Source organism: Calidris pugnax, unplaced genomic scaffold (genome assembly GCF_001431845.1).
Source record: "Calidris pugnax isolate Ruff unplaced genomic scaffold, ASM143184v1 scaffold13, whole genome shotgun sequence".
Taxonomy (NCBI): domain Eukaryota; kingdom Metazoa; phylum Chordata; class Aves; order Charadriiformes; family Scolopacidae; genus Calidris; species Calidris pugnax.
In genome coordinates, this window is record NW_015090810.1 from 5,035,599 (window position 1) to 5,049,634 (window position 14,036).

The 14,036-nt window shown below is 39.5% G+C and overlaps 1 protein-coding gene across 7 annotated transcripts in view; it reads left to right on the forward strand.

The window, feature by feature from the left end:
- The window catches only part of LOC106886004 (poly(rC)-binding protein 3-like), a 525,351-nt gene that overhangs the window by 463,000 nt on the left and 48,315 nt on the right, over positions 1-14,036 (forward strand). For all 7 annotated transcript variants that reach the window (XM_014938586.1, XM_014938583.1, XM_014938584.1 and 4 more), the window contains one exon: positions 8,654-8,813. In XM_014938586.1, coding sequence (XP_014794072.1) covers positions 8,736-8,813 — 78 coding nt within the window. In that variant the 5' untranslated portion in view covers positions 8,654-8,735. The remainder of the gene's footprint in view (positions 1-8,653; positions 8,814-14,036) is intronic.

Here is a 14,036-nt window from a genome sequence, read left to right on the forward strand (position 1 = left end):
AGAATATTTGTACAGAATAATTTATGGCGAGCTGCCACAACTTTCTTATTTGTGGAGGGGTTTATGTTTCATTAGACTAACGAGGCACCTTCCATCTATGAGAGCTTTTAGCTGCCTGGCTTTTTCATGTACGTAGAAGAGCTAGTTGGCTGGTGGATCTGTACAAAGTATTGACATGCTCACTATGGTGCTTTTTTTTAGTTTATGACAAACTGTAAAGATGCTCTCTGTGCTCCTGCCAAGGTAATTCTTTCTGGAATAATTACAGAAAGGTAAAAAAAAATAGTTAGAAAGATGGAAGATAACATTGGCAAAAGAATCACTGTGTTTTCCATAGCCTGGAAATTACTTACTTCCCTCAGGATCCCAGATCCATTTGGCATTTGCTGAAGGCCATTATACAGCTTTTCTGAGACTTGATTTCCAAGCATTTGATAGCATTTATTACCTGTTTGACATGTGATGTGTTCTGAAGGGGTAACTGCTGGCTGAGTGTGTACCTGTCTATTCACACACAGCATAATATTTTGATAATAATTCATATTAGATAAATAATTAATCATTGAATGTTGATATTAGGAAATAGTTTTGTGAACATTCAGACAATAGTCTTCATTGTGCTTCTGTGGGTTTTCTTCCTGTAATAAATTCACAATGCCGTATTGTTTACTCACAAGGCTTTACAGAAACTGTTGTAAGTAGAAGAGTCAATAAATACATTGCTGTTCGTTTCCTTTAATAACTCAAAAAAGGAACAGCCTGTGCCATTAACTGAAGCATGTTCTTTTTGACCAGCATGAGGAAAAGTGGTCCATTGAAAGAATGGGACTCATATATGTCAATTTCAGCAGCAAAACATCCATCAGTTGAGAACAGGAAAAAAAAAAAAGTCTTTAATATTTTGCTGTTGTCTTCAAAGATTATTTGACATCTAGTGATCTTCAGCAAATGAGATGTAGCTATGTTAGAAGTAAAGGTAGAGGAATTTCTCATTTAAGGGAGAACACAAAGACAGCTGCTACTACAGATACGATAGGCTCTTCCTCTGACAAAACAGCATTAACCATATCCCTCAAGGAAAATCTAGTGCCACTTTACATGCTTCATAAAATTACATTCAAAAGCAGCACTCTGGGAGTCTTGCCAGTTTTTATTCTTGCTATTGCCTTTAAAAGTTATTCTGCTATTTTTTTAAACTGTTATTTCTTCATCAGTTTCATATCTTTGGCAAACCTGCTACTTCCAGATATCTGTAGTAACTACAGAGCTTAGCATATCAGAGATACGGAGATTTTTACAGTGATTGGTAGAAGGAGCACATTGCTTGCTAAGGTGTGTAACTATCTTTTGTTGATAGCTGTTAACTGGTGGAATAATGAGCTGTTCTTTAATCCCCTTCAGCTTTTGAGCTAATATTTTACCCATTTTTTTGTAAAACAGATATTTTTGAGTATACAGTATATCTGTATACTCAATTGATGCTTTTTCAGTGGCCCGTATTCAGCTTACTTGCCTATTAGTTAATTGTTATTTAGATCTCTTTGAGCATGTGATTTATGAATTTTCTGAAACCTTCTTCTCTCTAGTGTTTGTTTAAATCTCTTTCTTGAGCTATTTGTTTATCTTATCTTTTTAGTGACAACACATTTTACCAATAGACACCACCACCCCCCCTTTGTCCTGCTAACACAAAGAATTAATTTTCTCGTTTCTGCATTTTTTAATCCATCCCTACTATCAACTTACTTTAAATGGGCCACAATATGATGATTTGATGGAGGCAGGGTCTGCAGGTTTTGTTCACTTCATTAAAAGAGTTAGAGATCAACATTAAATCTATTTTGGGATATAAATGATAAGGATGTGAATAAAATGTATAATCTCATTCCTTTGTGTACAATCCTCTCTGGTAATTTGGGAGATAGAACTGGTAAAGTAGAAAGGTTAATACTGCACCTGCTTCCTTAGCTATTGTTCATTAATCAGATTCTCTTGGTGAGGCTTCTGTATAAAATGAGTGCTTCAACACATGATTTCTGCTTTCCAAATACTTATTGTTGGGAGAGAAATCCTTTGAAGAGTTGTTGTTGTTATTACCGTTATGTTATTATGACGCTTTTTTTTTTTTCAGTAACCTCACAATGATATGCTTTCAGGAAAAGCAGATGCCTTCATCCTTCAGTTGACACATAAATTGAAGAAGTGTATGTTTAGCAAATGTCCAGTCTTCTTCTTTTGCTACGGCTGAGACCATAAATAGCCACGGATCGTTGTCACTTTTCACCACTTCTGAAAAGAAGTTCCTTGAAACAAAATAACACAACTGTAGCTAGTGATGCTTTTGATTTAATTTTGGGTTGTGAGGGGTATTTTTAACTTCTGCAGTGTTTTTCTGTATAATTGCACTGTTTTAGTCCTTTGACATCCAGAGATGTTTCTTTCAAGTGAAAAGCCATAGATAATAACTGCTTAGCTTCTCAAAGAACTTGAAAGCAAAGTAGCTATTTCTTCATTTGATAGCATGAACCTTTCTGCAGCGGCCAGTTGTTTTGTTTTTTTTTTTTATTTTAAACATTACATATGTGGCTGAATGTGTCAATTTATATTGATAATGTCATCAAGTCTTGTCCTGTAGTAATTTTCTTACATTCCTTTCAGTCTCTTTCTCCTTTTCTATATTCCATCTGGCTTAAATGAAAGACTAAAATCATGTAAGTAGCATAAATCTGTCCCCGAAGAATTCAGCTCTGCTGAAAGCACATGTCCTTTCCTCTCATCATGATCCCTGGCAATGTGCTTCTTCCAATTCCCAGGATGTCACCCTCCACCTGGAGGCTTCTGATCAAGAGGACTTAGCTGCAGCCTTTTTATGGCTTCCCATGTTTCAGTTTTCTCTGTTCTTTTTTGTTCGTTCTTACTATCTTTTTTTACTATTTCTTCATAACATCAGTTTGTTACTGTCCAACTTCCAATTCTTCGTAACTAATGATAATTCTCTTTGTTCATCTTTAAGTTACTCTGTTCATGTCCTAGTCTCCTTGTTCAGCCCCTGTCTTTTCCTGCACCCATCCCTATGGCTTGATCATCTCCTTAGCTACCCTTCCTTTGGGATGTTTCCGTATATTATGGAAATGACAGATTTACTGTGAGAAACTGGATATTCTTATGTTTCCCTTATTGAAGTTTTCTTTTCCTAAACCTACAGATACATGGGAACTAGATGACTGGGTTTAAGTGCCCTCATTTAAATTAGACATGTCTTCTGCTGCATGTCACTATATTTTTCCCCGTTCTTTTTTACATTTTTTTTTCCTCCAGTGGAACAACTGGAATTTGTTCTTTTTAATTTTATCTCTAGATTCTTCCTTGCTTTCTTCGTAATTACATCTTTCTGTTGATGGTGATGAAGCACCATAATTAGGTTCAAGAGTCTCTTTTGAGGCTCAAGCACAGGGAATGCTGCGCTGGGTGCTCTGACCAGTTTAATCTTTCCTGACAGGCTCAGATTTAACAACTATATGATTAAGGTTTCCTCCTTGAACATTTTCAGACAGTCCTTACTTCCACATCAATTCTTCTCACATTATTCTTGGTACCAGCCATCTGAAGCTCATTATTTCTCCCTGCCTTTCTCCTTCTCTCCTCTCTGCATCTCCTATCCTTCCAGCACACCTCTGTGACTGTGCAGCTCTGTCCCATTTCACCCCATGCACACTCTCTTTCTCTGCCTGCTCCCTCTCATTCCTCTGGATCTTCCAAATGAGTAGCTTCCTTGGCAGATTCACTGATGTCAAATAATTTATTGTGGCTTTAAACTTAGAGATCAATTGCCTGATGTCTACCTTGGTACTATGTCGGTTTTATTCATCTTAGGCATCCTTGTTTGCTGTGGAGTCAAAGGATTTCTTATCCTGCATACCTGAAGTTTTCACCTTAGAGATTTGAAACATATATATATATATATTTATATTTCAGCACTTTGTAGCCATGTTCTCTGCAGTGGTCTGCTTCTTTTCTTGGGAGGGGATTAATATGCTGTAGGGATAGAAAGAAAGGGGATCATGTTGACTTTTCATGTTTCAGGCTTCAGGCAGCCATCTCACACTATCCCCTCGACCATGTGGAATCCTAACCTCTGTGTGTCACTGCCCTTTGGCTGTATATTAATTCAGTTAAATCCTTAAGGAACTGTGCTGTTCTTTGCAGCAGTCTGATGAACACATGGCTTAGCTGCTTGTTGATTTGGACGCTTAATCTACCTACAATTATTGAAAAGCCATGTTAGAAAATTGATGGTTTTTATGCAGTGAATAGTGAGCATATAGGACATGCCATTTTATACCAACTTGGGATAGCTAATAATGAAAATGTTCTATACACACAGTTACAGATAAAAGGCATTTGCATAAGACTGTTTGTCCATTTTATTGGTGTTTTCAAAAAGCTTTTTTTTTTAATGCCTTTGGATGCATCTTTCTACCTCAAGAGAAATTTTCACTTTTTACATGACAAACAGCAGTGGAAATGTCTTCAAAAGTTCACACCTAGCCCCACAGGAGGCAAAGGTCTGATGTTTGCTGAGACCGGTCTGATGTGATCTACTTTCCTTTGTTCCCTGGGCATGACTTTTTTTCTTGCTACCTGGAGCTGCAGAGCCTTGGATGCTGGATTTTGTGCATTCTGGTCCTGAGTCCCGAGGTCAGAGGGAAGCTGTTGTCCAGTTGTCCTCCTGTCACTGCCAGCTCTCCGTTAAAGGCAGGGTAAAATGCATTAAACCTCACTCTTAACATTCAGCCCTGCCATTGACTGTAGCTGCCTGCCCTATACTGTCAGTTCACCTGTAGAGTCCCCTGGCTTTCCTCTGGCATCAGGAAAAGTGTGACACATTGATATTTTTTTTTCATAGTCTGTGACTCAACACCCCCAGCCCCCAGAGTAGCCGTGGGACCTTGTCACACAGAGTTTGGGAAGGGAAAGCCTTATGTATTGAGCCTTCTGTTTGCTCAGAGAGGCACGCATAAGCCAGGAACATAGTCGTTGTTCAAAATGCTGATTTTGCAAAGGAGAGAGAAATTATTTTTCTGATTAAATATTCATGATGTGCTCGTATATTACAGCAGTAGGTTTATAAATAGATGTATGCATTGCCGGCTGGTAGGAGGCTTTGTAGAGGAAACCATTCTCTTTTTTGTGCTGTAATCTGACATCTCCATGCATACAGAGGTCTAGACCAGCACATTTGTGATAATGCCCAAGGAAAAAATTGCTATAATTATTAAAAAATAATAAAGCACAACAATGCATTTTATTTTAATCTGTCTTTAAAATTAAAATACTCAGGTAATTAATATTTCTGTAGCTAGTAGCCATAAATATTTTACCAGAATACTTGGACTCTCAGGACAACTGGGGCAATTGTATATGACCTGGCATAAAAACTCTTCTGTCTTCATGGCATATGTATAGCTTTCACATATTCTTCTTTATCATATGAGGTTGTCTTTTTGAATTTTTTCCCTTTGTATCTTACACAGCTGCCTAACTCCTTGCAGGCACACACGCTCTCAGCCCTCCCCCAGACATCTGTTCTGCTTCTCGGTACCAAGTGCCAGAGTTTGAGCTTGTTGGGAGGAGGGGCAAAGACAAAATCCTGAAAAAAAATTAGGTGGCAGTGATATTTTTAACAATATTTGCAGTAGAATTTTATTTTTAACCTCTGTTTTTAAAAAGAGGTCTAAAGGCGTTAACTAAAAATACAGATTTTTTTTCAGGTTTTATCTGGAAAAGGTCAGGCTTGGGTGGGGGTTGGTTTATCATCTGGGAAAAGGCTTTCCTCCAAAATTTTTCCCAAGCATCTCAGCAGTAAAAGGCCATGGCAACTGTAAACCTGTATCTAGCCTGGGTTTATTTTTCCCATATGGGAATATGTTTCATTAGAAGCATAGCAATACCTTCATCACTACATTTTCGTCCACAGAAGGTCTTAAATACCTTGCTTCTACTTGAAACACATCCATTATGTGAAATTTTCCAGCCCTAAGCTACCATGGGTTTCTAGAGATCCCAGATGGTCAGTATTGCTCCCATAAAGTCCAGAATGCCAAGATTTATTCTACTGTTTATTCTACTGTTATATTATTATATAATATAGTATAATAATATTATACTATTTATTCTACTGTACCAAAGTGGTCCTGTTTGGCATTTGGGTTTTGGCGGTTTTATTTAAAAAGCTGAGCAGAAAGTGCTTGAGCTGTCAGAGCCAGACTATTTCCCTCAGCAAGCAGTAGGTGAGAACCATGGGGACCATTCCCTTCCTTGCTCTAGGAACAATCACAGTCTCCTCCTGTGCTCCTCCCTCTGGACTTGTCAAAAGAGACTGTTGTGGTCACCCACTTGGCAGATTTTGCTGTGGATCCTGGTCTAGCCTTAAAGAAGCAGAATGCGGCCCAGTGTCTTCCTCTTTTATTTCATACTGGTTGCCTTGGGACGTTTTTCTCTCACCCCCTTGCATGTATCATGCATCAGAGGCATAACCAGGCTGTTTCTGGTTTCTGCCTTCTCACCCAGGCACTTCTCTTCTGCTTTCTTCCATGCAGATAGGTCATGTGGAAGATGAGTGATAAGCCTAGAGATGTGGAATATAGGGGATTTATTTCAGTTACTATGTCTGGGTGATAGAGCATAGGGTATGAAATACACTAAATCCATGCCAGGTTAGGAAAGATCAGTCCTAGCAACAGAGCAGGCAGATGGGAGCTGCTTTATGGTTGCAACTCATGAATTTTAGGAAGGACAAGTTTAAGTTGCTCTTTTCCCCTCTCTCTTTTCACTTCCGGTCCTCAAGCATGTCTCCCTCCTGTTCTTGTAGTCACCACAGGCACAGAAGCTCTGTGTGGCCCCAAGTACTCCTGCAGAGACTTGAAAGAAAACTTCCCAGCAGCAAAAACTTCTGGAGTGGCTTGGCCACTCCTAGGCTCAGGCTGAAGTAGGAAGCATCAGAGGAGTGACTTTCTGGGGTGGTCTTCACATAACATACAGAGGGGAAAATGTCTAACAAGGGAAGATGACAGTCAGGAAATTTAAAACAAATAAAGTGGAGCACATTTTCCCTGCACTAGTAACGAATCTGTGAGACCAGAACTTTTAGATGCCAGAGATACGGATTCAAGAAGGCATTAGAACAATTCATGAAGGACTGGTCCACCAATGGCTATTGAAAATGCTGGCCTGGATGTAGTCTCTCAGAAGAGCCTGAGTCACTCATTGCTGGCAACTGAGCTAGTCTATCAGGGATGGCTCCATGCGTGAGTCGTGTGCTCTTTCTTTAAGCGCTGCTGTTGACTACTCTCACAGATAACATGCTCAGCTAAGATGGGCTTTACTTTGGTCTAAGATATCAGTGCTTAGTGGCTCTTAAGATGGAGTTTAGTCAGGCGATAAAACAGTCTGCGTGATGCTACCGCCTACATTTTCAGGGGAGCGATCTTGTAGGTCCCTCCAGTAGTTTGGACCCATGCCTGAGCAGTCTCCACAAGGGGACACCAACCTGGTGGGATGCTGCTGTACTATCTGAGCCACAAAATGGTTGTCACTGGGGGTGATTATTGGCCAGATCCCCAGCTAGCTACATTTTTGGGAAGCTCCAAGATGCAACACTAGTAGGGTTGTCCTTAATAAAAGATGGTTACTGAGGGGCGTGATGTCTGTTTAAGGTTTTTATGCTCTATAAAACAGTCCTGAAAAGGACAAAATCAAATAAGGAGTCTCTAAGCCTTTTCTACTGTGGAATTTGCCTGCCTTTTGTAATATTCCTTCTTGCCCCCATTTTTGTTTGTACTGATAAATATCCTTGCATTAATAAACTCATAATGCATCTTGTTTATCCCTTCAAAGCCAGCCCTTGCAGCTTTCATGAATATTTTAAGATATTTATGGCTTTATAAATGACTGAAAATCTGCAATTTGTCATTTGGAATTAAGAAAAATCTTCCTTCTACTTAGGGCTGAAGCACAGCTTTGGCCTTTGAGGGACTGAGCCACCTCTGGGCCTGATAGACAAAAACAAAGTCAGACATTGCCCAGATTTACAGCAGCAAGTGGCTCTTAGTTACTCAGATGTCTTTGGTAACGTGTCATCCACTGCTGCTGGCAGGGATCAGTGTTTAGACTCAGAATTAATTTCTCTCTTGCTGGAGAGAACACAAAAAATATCTCTTCTGCAAGAGTTAAAAAAATAAAAAAATATTAAAAACAGAGAAAGAGGTAGTAACAGGGAGAGAAGTGAAAACAGCACCAGGCGGGTGTAAAATACATATATATATATTGCATATACATACTGCAAAGGTAACAGAAAATGGCTTTTAGAAGAAAACATTGTATTTCACTCTGTTGTGTTCTGTACTTTCAGCTTTGAAATACAGGAAGTTAAAATAATTGTTAAGGTTTCAAAAGGGATTTTATTTGTAATTGGTGAAGGGCTAAAGAGTTGGTTGAGGAGGGATAATAATCAAAGGAGCCTTTTCAGCACTAAACTGTAGTCCAGAAAATCAAAGGGAGGAATGTTAATTGGTTTGTACAACATGATATTCTTAGTTCAGAGTAGCTTCAGCCACTCAATGGTACTTTTTCTTTTTTCTCTCTGTCTTCATAGGTTGATTAAGTGAATAGAAAAAAAAAAAAAAAAAAAAAAGAAAAACGAAGCTGCTTTCAAGTATTGAAGACACAAGGCCAGGATGAACACGAAGGACACAAAAGTGGCTGAAGGAGGTCTCAATGTCACGCTTACCATACGCCTTCTCATGCACGGCAAGGTGAAGCATTTTCTGTTGCCCCAGCAGTTGCCTGTGTATCGCGCGAGCGTGTGCAGTTGCTGTCGGAGCCCCACAGTGGCATTGAGAGAGGGTCTGCTCCTCCTCCTCCTCCGACCTGAGTCAAAAGCACCATTACCGTGACTGAAAAATCACCCCCTGCCTTTCAAGGCATCACACTTGAGTTTGCGCTGCAGCCTGAGCTCATTGGAACAAACCCTGCTTGTAAGGAAGCTGTTTTGAGCAGATCCAGAGGCAAAAAAAAGAGAGTTCTTTCATTGATCTTTAGCCAAATTAGGCAGGCCCTTGAGTAAGGCTGACCGGCATACAGCTTGCCTTTCTCATCATTTGATGGATTTTGCAGGGGTTTTTTAAGGCACCAGAACTTTGACATGTGTGAAATAATTGCCACGGAATTGCTGTCTATTTCTGTTGAACGCAAATGGGATGGTTCTTCGTTAGTCCGATGTAGCATCTTATTAGTGAGAACCCCCTGATATACGAAGCGTTCACCCAGGTCCCCTGCGGGTTTGTTTTGGAAGCTTGACTGTCGTTTCATTTCTGGCCAGCGCAGCACTTAAGCGCGCAGATAAGTGTGAAATCTGTGCCGTAGACAAAGTGCCAATTCGGTATTGTCAGACTTAACAGTCTGATAGCCGTTTATTTCACATTGCCAGATCACAACATGGGCTTTTAATTAAAAAACACATTTCATAGGTTGGTTGGTATTACTTCTGTCAGGCAACACCAAGCATTTTTAGGCTTAATGAATCAATATTATATAAAGGAGATGATTTTGACTCATTCTTAACAACAGACAGTGAATATATATAATTCTGGAGATCGAATTTGTATATATAAATCTAAAAAGTAGTATTACTCATGAAATTTAACTGAATAGCTAAAAATACATTTACATTTTAAAACAGTGCATGCTTTCAACCTGTGGCATGAACACCCATGTGACATACCCATAGCACAAATAGGAGACTAAAATGTCTCTTTCTCTATTTTACTGGTGGGGCTGCTAAGAAGTATGAGGTGTTACAGTTTAAGTTTGCAAATTAAAAAACTCAAAACTTGCAATATGCTAGATCAAATTATGTATTTTCTCAGAAACCATTTTGTTTTATTTTTTTTTCCCCCTGAAACATTCAGCTTCAGGCAGGCATCTGGTGTGTAATATGTGCATCTTAAATAGGGATCTGTCAAGCAAATTTAATAACAGTCTCTCTTACCAAACCCACCTAAAATCTGTGCGCATGTCTGCACTGAAAATTAGATCTTAGGGATTGATTCTACCGAGTTCTGGTCCCAATCCAGAAAAGCATTTGAACACATTCTTATCCTGGTGGGTATAAGTAGCCCTACTGGTTTCCATCAAATTCACATGTGCTTAGGTGTGCTTTGCTCTGCTTCTTTCAGAGTCATGCCATTAAAGCAAAAATCAAGTATCATTTTCAGGACATTTCGGTTAAACTGTGGGCTAGTGTTTTTTTGAAATGAAAAATAAGTAATCAAATTAAATTAGAAAAAGCTGATTTTCTATGTTTAAACATAGATGACTGTATGTGCAACCACTTTTGACAGTAACTAATGTTATATGTCCAATCTTCAATGCATATGTAGCCCCAAGGGTCTAAATTAAACCCATAAAAGCTACAAAGTTCAAATTTTAAATGGGAGTATACCATGCATCCTCAGTTAACAAGGCACAATGGGTATATGGTTAACTCTACTATGCTCTAATCACGTATCCTATTGTGCCTAAGTATTGCAAAGAGTACATTAAATCAGAATTTATTTTGGTTATGAAAGTCAGACCCTTATGGTTTTTTTGATGTCACTTCTGTGAATTAGAAATGCTAGTATAGAGGAATGAAGGATGTCTGAGTCAATATGAATTCGGTGTGAGAAGGTCACTCTGAAAGCTGCGTGTGCCTCTGAAAAAGAAGAAACATTTTTCTAGGGTCTTCCTTAAGATTTGTTGTGGTAATGACATTGGTGGAAATTGCTGATCTCTAATTAGTATTTCTAGACAAAACAATTAACTGAAGCAGAGCTTGGGATGTAAATAACTGATCATAACTTGAAAGAGAGGAGTGGAATTAAAAGGTTGTTTTTAGAAATAACGATACCAAACTGGATTCAGTTAGATCATTTTAGAGTAAGATCATTTTAAAGTTATTTATTTATTAATGTGTTTCATGGAAATATGATGGTCTATCCCCACTAACCTTAACTTGTCTCTAAACCTTTATTTCCAGTGTACCTTTGCATAGGGAAGGTTTATGTGCTTTGTGATATTTACATTCATTTTGACTGAAAGTCCATAACTTGTGCTACCATGCTTAGTTATCTTGGCTTAAGTGCTGCAGACTTAGGAAATTTTCAGCGTGTACTTTCATGTGATTTGTATAGGGGCTTTAAGTCAAGGTTGGACATCTTAATTACACAATTAAGCTAAATCCTGTACCTGCAGACAGAAAAATCAGGATATGTACAAATGGGCAGACCTCTGCAAAAGGGTAGGGAATAAAAGAGCATCTTAAACAACAAACAAACAAAATAAGTAGCAAAACCCAAAGCTAACGTTAGTGCCTGGTGAAAACAGATGGGAATGGTCCTGAGCTCCACAAGACCCAGGGCCAGTGCCTCCCTGCAGGTAGGACATCTCTCATCAGCTCCTTTGCTTTATCTTGCTCTGGGGAAGAGGGGCTGTAGGACCAGCTGAGCTCCTGCCAGGAAGCTTTGTGCAGCCTCCTGTCAAAGAGGCTGGGATGGCTACTTGGAGGACCAGCTCAGCTGCTCCTCCGCAGTGCAAGAAGATTTGGGAGCAGCTGGCTTGCAAAAAGGCAAGGCACAGCCTTGATTTTCTCAGGGCAGAAAATATGATATTAAGGGAGGGCAACAACTATTTTTATCTGTTGAAGCAGCAAAAAGGCTTGTGCAGGCCCAGCAAAAAGCTAACCACCACGAAGTAGAAAAGGTTAACCTCAGGGTAAATATTGCCAGGGCCTAATATGAAAGGTGTCCTCCTGAGCAAGAGCTTCAGAGAGTGTGTGATGGTGTAAGATGAAAGGCCTGATTGTCATCTTGCACCATGTTACATCAGTTAAAAAGTTGTGATAGTGTGACAGCCCTGAAAAAAAGCCAGGAGCAACACAGAGCATTTCTCATACTTTCTTGCGATGAATTAGAGGGCAGATGTTAGGGACTATGCCCCAAGGGCAGTGCTCAGATGTTCTTCACATCCACAGAGAAGCAACTGTCTCTGTTCACGGGGAATTTTAAAAGCAAAATTAGGAAAAACTTCTTATGCAGGTGTGTGAGGAGGGGAGAAGGCTGCCTGGGCATGCTGTGGCATTCATCACTGGAGGTTTTTAAGGACAAGTTAGACAAAAATGAATACATCCCATAAAGCTGCCGTAGCACTGCAGCCTTTGCTGCCCAGGACCTTTTTGATTGAGTTATCTGAATGTTGCTGTGGAGAGGGCAGGATATTAGGAAAAACTTCTTCCCTGAAAGGGTTATCAAACATTGGAACAGGCTGCCCAGGAAGCCGTTGAATCAGCATCCCTGGAGGCATTTAAAAGACGGTTAGACGTAGTGCTTAGGAACATGGTTTAGTGGTGGACTTGGCAGTGTTAGCTTAATGGTTGGACTTGATGATCTTAAAGGTCCCTTCCAACTGAGATGATTCTATGTACAGGAGTTGGATACGTAGATTATATTAAATAATGCAGAGATGCATTTTCATCTTTTATTAATGAGAAACATGCACCACATTAAGGAATAAAGATGTTTCATGCATTTCAGTAGAGAAAAACAGGCAATATAGGCTGGGGCTGTTTACATTGCCCTACTTCTGTGTTTTCCATCTAATTCCTGCTGTTTCTTGAAGTAAAATAAGTAAAATCACTGTGTAGGGCAGAGGCATAAATGGGTACAGATATTTTATTACCTTTGTCTTCTTTAAAAGTCTAACTTCTGGGCAAGATTAGAATATTGCAGGGATTGCAAGATTTCTTCTTCCATCAAATGCAGAAGTTGCAGCATTTACCCAGATCAGATCAACATTTTTGAAGGGCTTAAGGAACACAAATTCAGCTTGTGTGCATTAATGGGAAAACAGTTCCTAGCTACTAGAGCCCTCTGTAAGGAGAGGCAGAGCTCAGGCTCCAAAAGAAATGTGCCTTTAACTTTTTCTTCCTTTTTTAATTTTTGTGAAAAATCAGCCTTCTTTTGGCTCTCTGCATGTTATAGGGTCTTCGATGGAGCTTGATCTTTCTCTCTTATCATGCCTTGCTCACCTTTTGCTGAAATTTTTATTCCCGTGACTTGTGGCTGGTTTTTTTTCTTGCTTACTGCCACAGGTAATGAGGTTGGAAGATTGTGGAAAATCGTAACCGTGCCCAGAGGTGCCTGCTAACATACCTTAGTGCTTGACATTTGCAATGCTCTTGTTCTTGTTCTGGTCAGTTCATGCCCAGAAAGAAATAACTCTTGAAAAAGCACCTACTTTGACTATACGGGATAATGATTTTGGAATGGTTTGGATTTGTACACAGCCAGTGTTAACAAGTTTATTAAGACCTTAGAGACTCACCATTAAAGGTTAATTTTAGATGCAGATGGTAAAGAGACTGTGCTGGTAGGAAGTTGTTAAGTTTCAGGATAGCAGCTTAATGGAGTATTAAAAGTTGTGACTGTGAGGTGGAACAAGAGAAAATGTTGAAAAGTGCCAGCATGGAAGGGACAGCAGGGTCACCAATCCACTGTGGTCTCCATCTCGTAGTGGTGGTGCAAGCGTCTCTGCTTCCTCTCACCAGTACAAACCTGCAGAAGAAAAAGATGCATCATTTCCAAAGGAACCGTGCGAAGGTATCCATCAATGAAACCATATTGGGTGCAGTGAAGTCAGCAAGAAACCAAAGTAGAATATATTAATATATTCAAATCCAAGGAACCTTTGAGAGAAAGGGGAAGGAGTTCAGAAATAGAAAACAAAGTAACTTAATAAAGTCAGATGGTTAGGAAGAACAAGGAAATAATTTACAGGTAGGATAGAGGAGGGAAGGGAAAACTGGCAGGGATGTAGGACTCTTGCCAAATACTGAGAGGTGTAAATTGGAGAGTTGAGGCAATTAACTGGAGAAGGTAATTTAGAAGATACACGTTCAGTGAGAGAAGGAAATCTGGAAAGCATAAAAGGCTGAAAGGCAT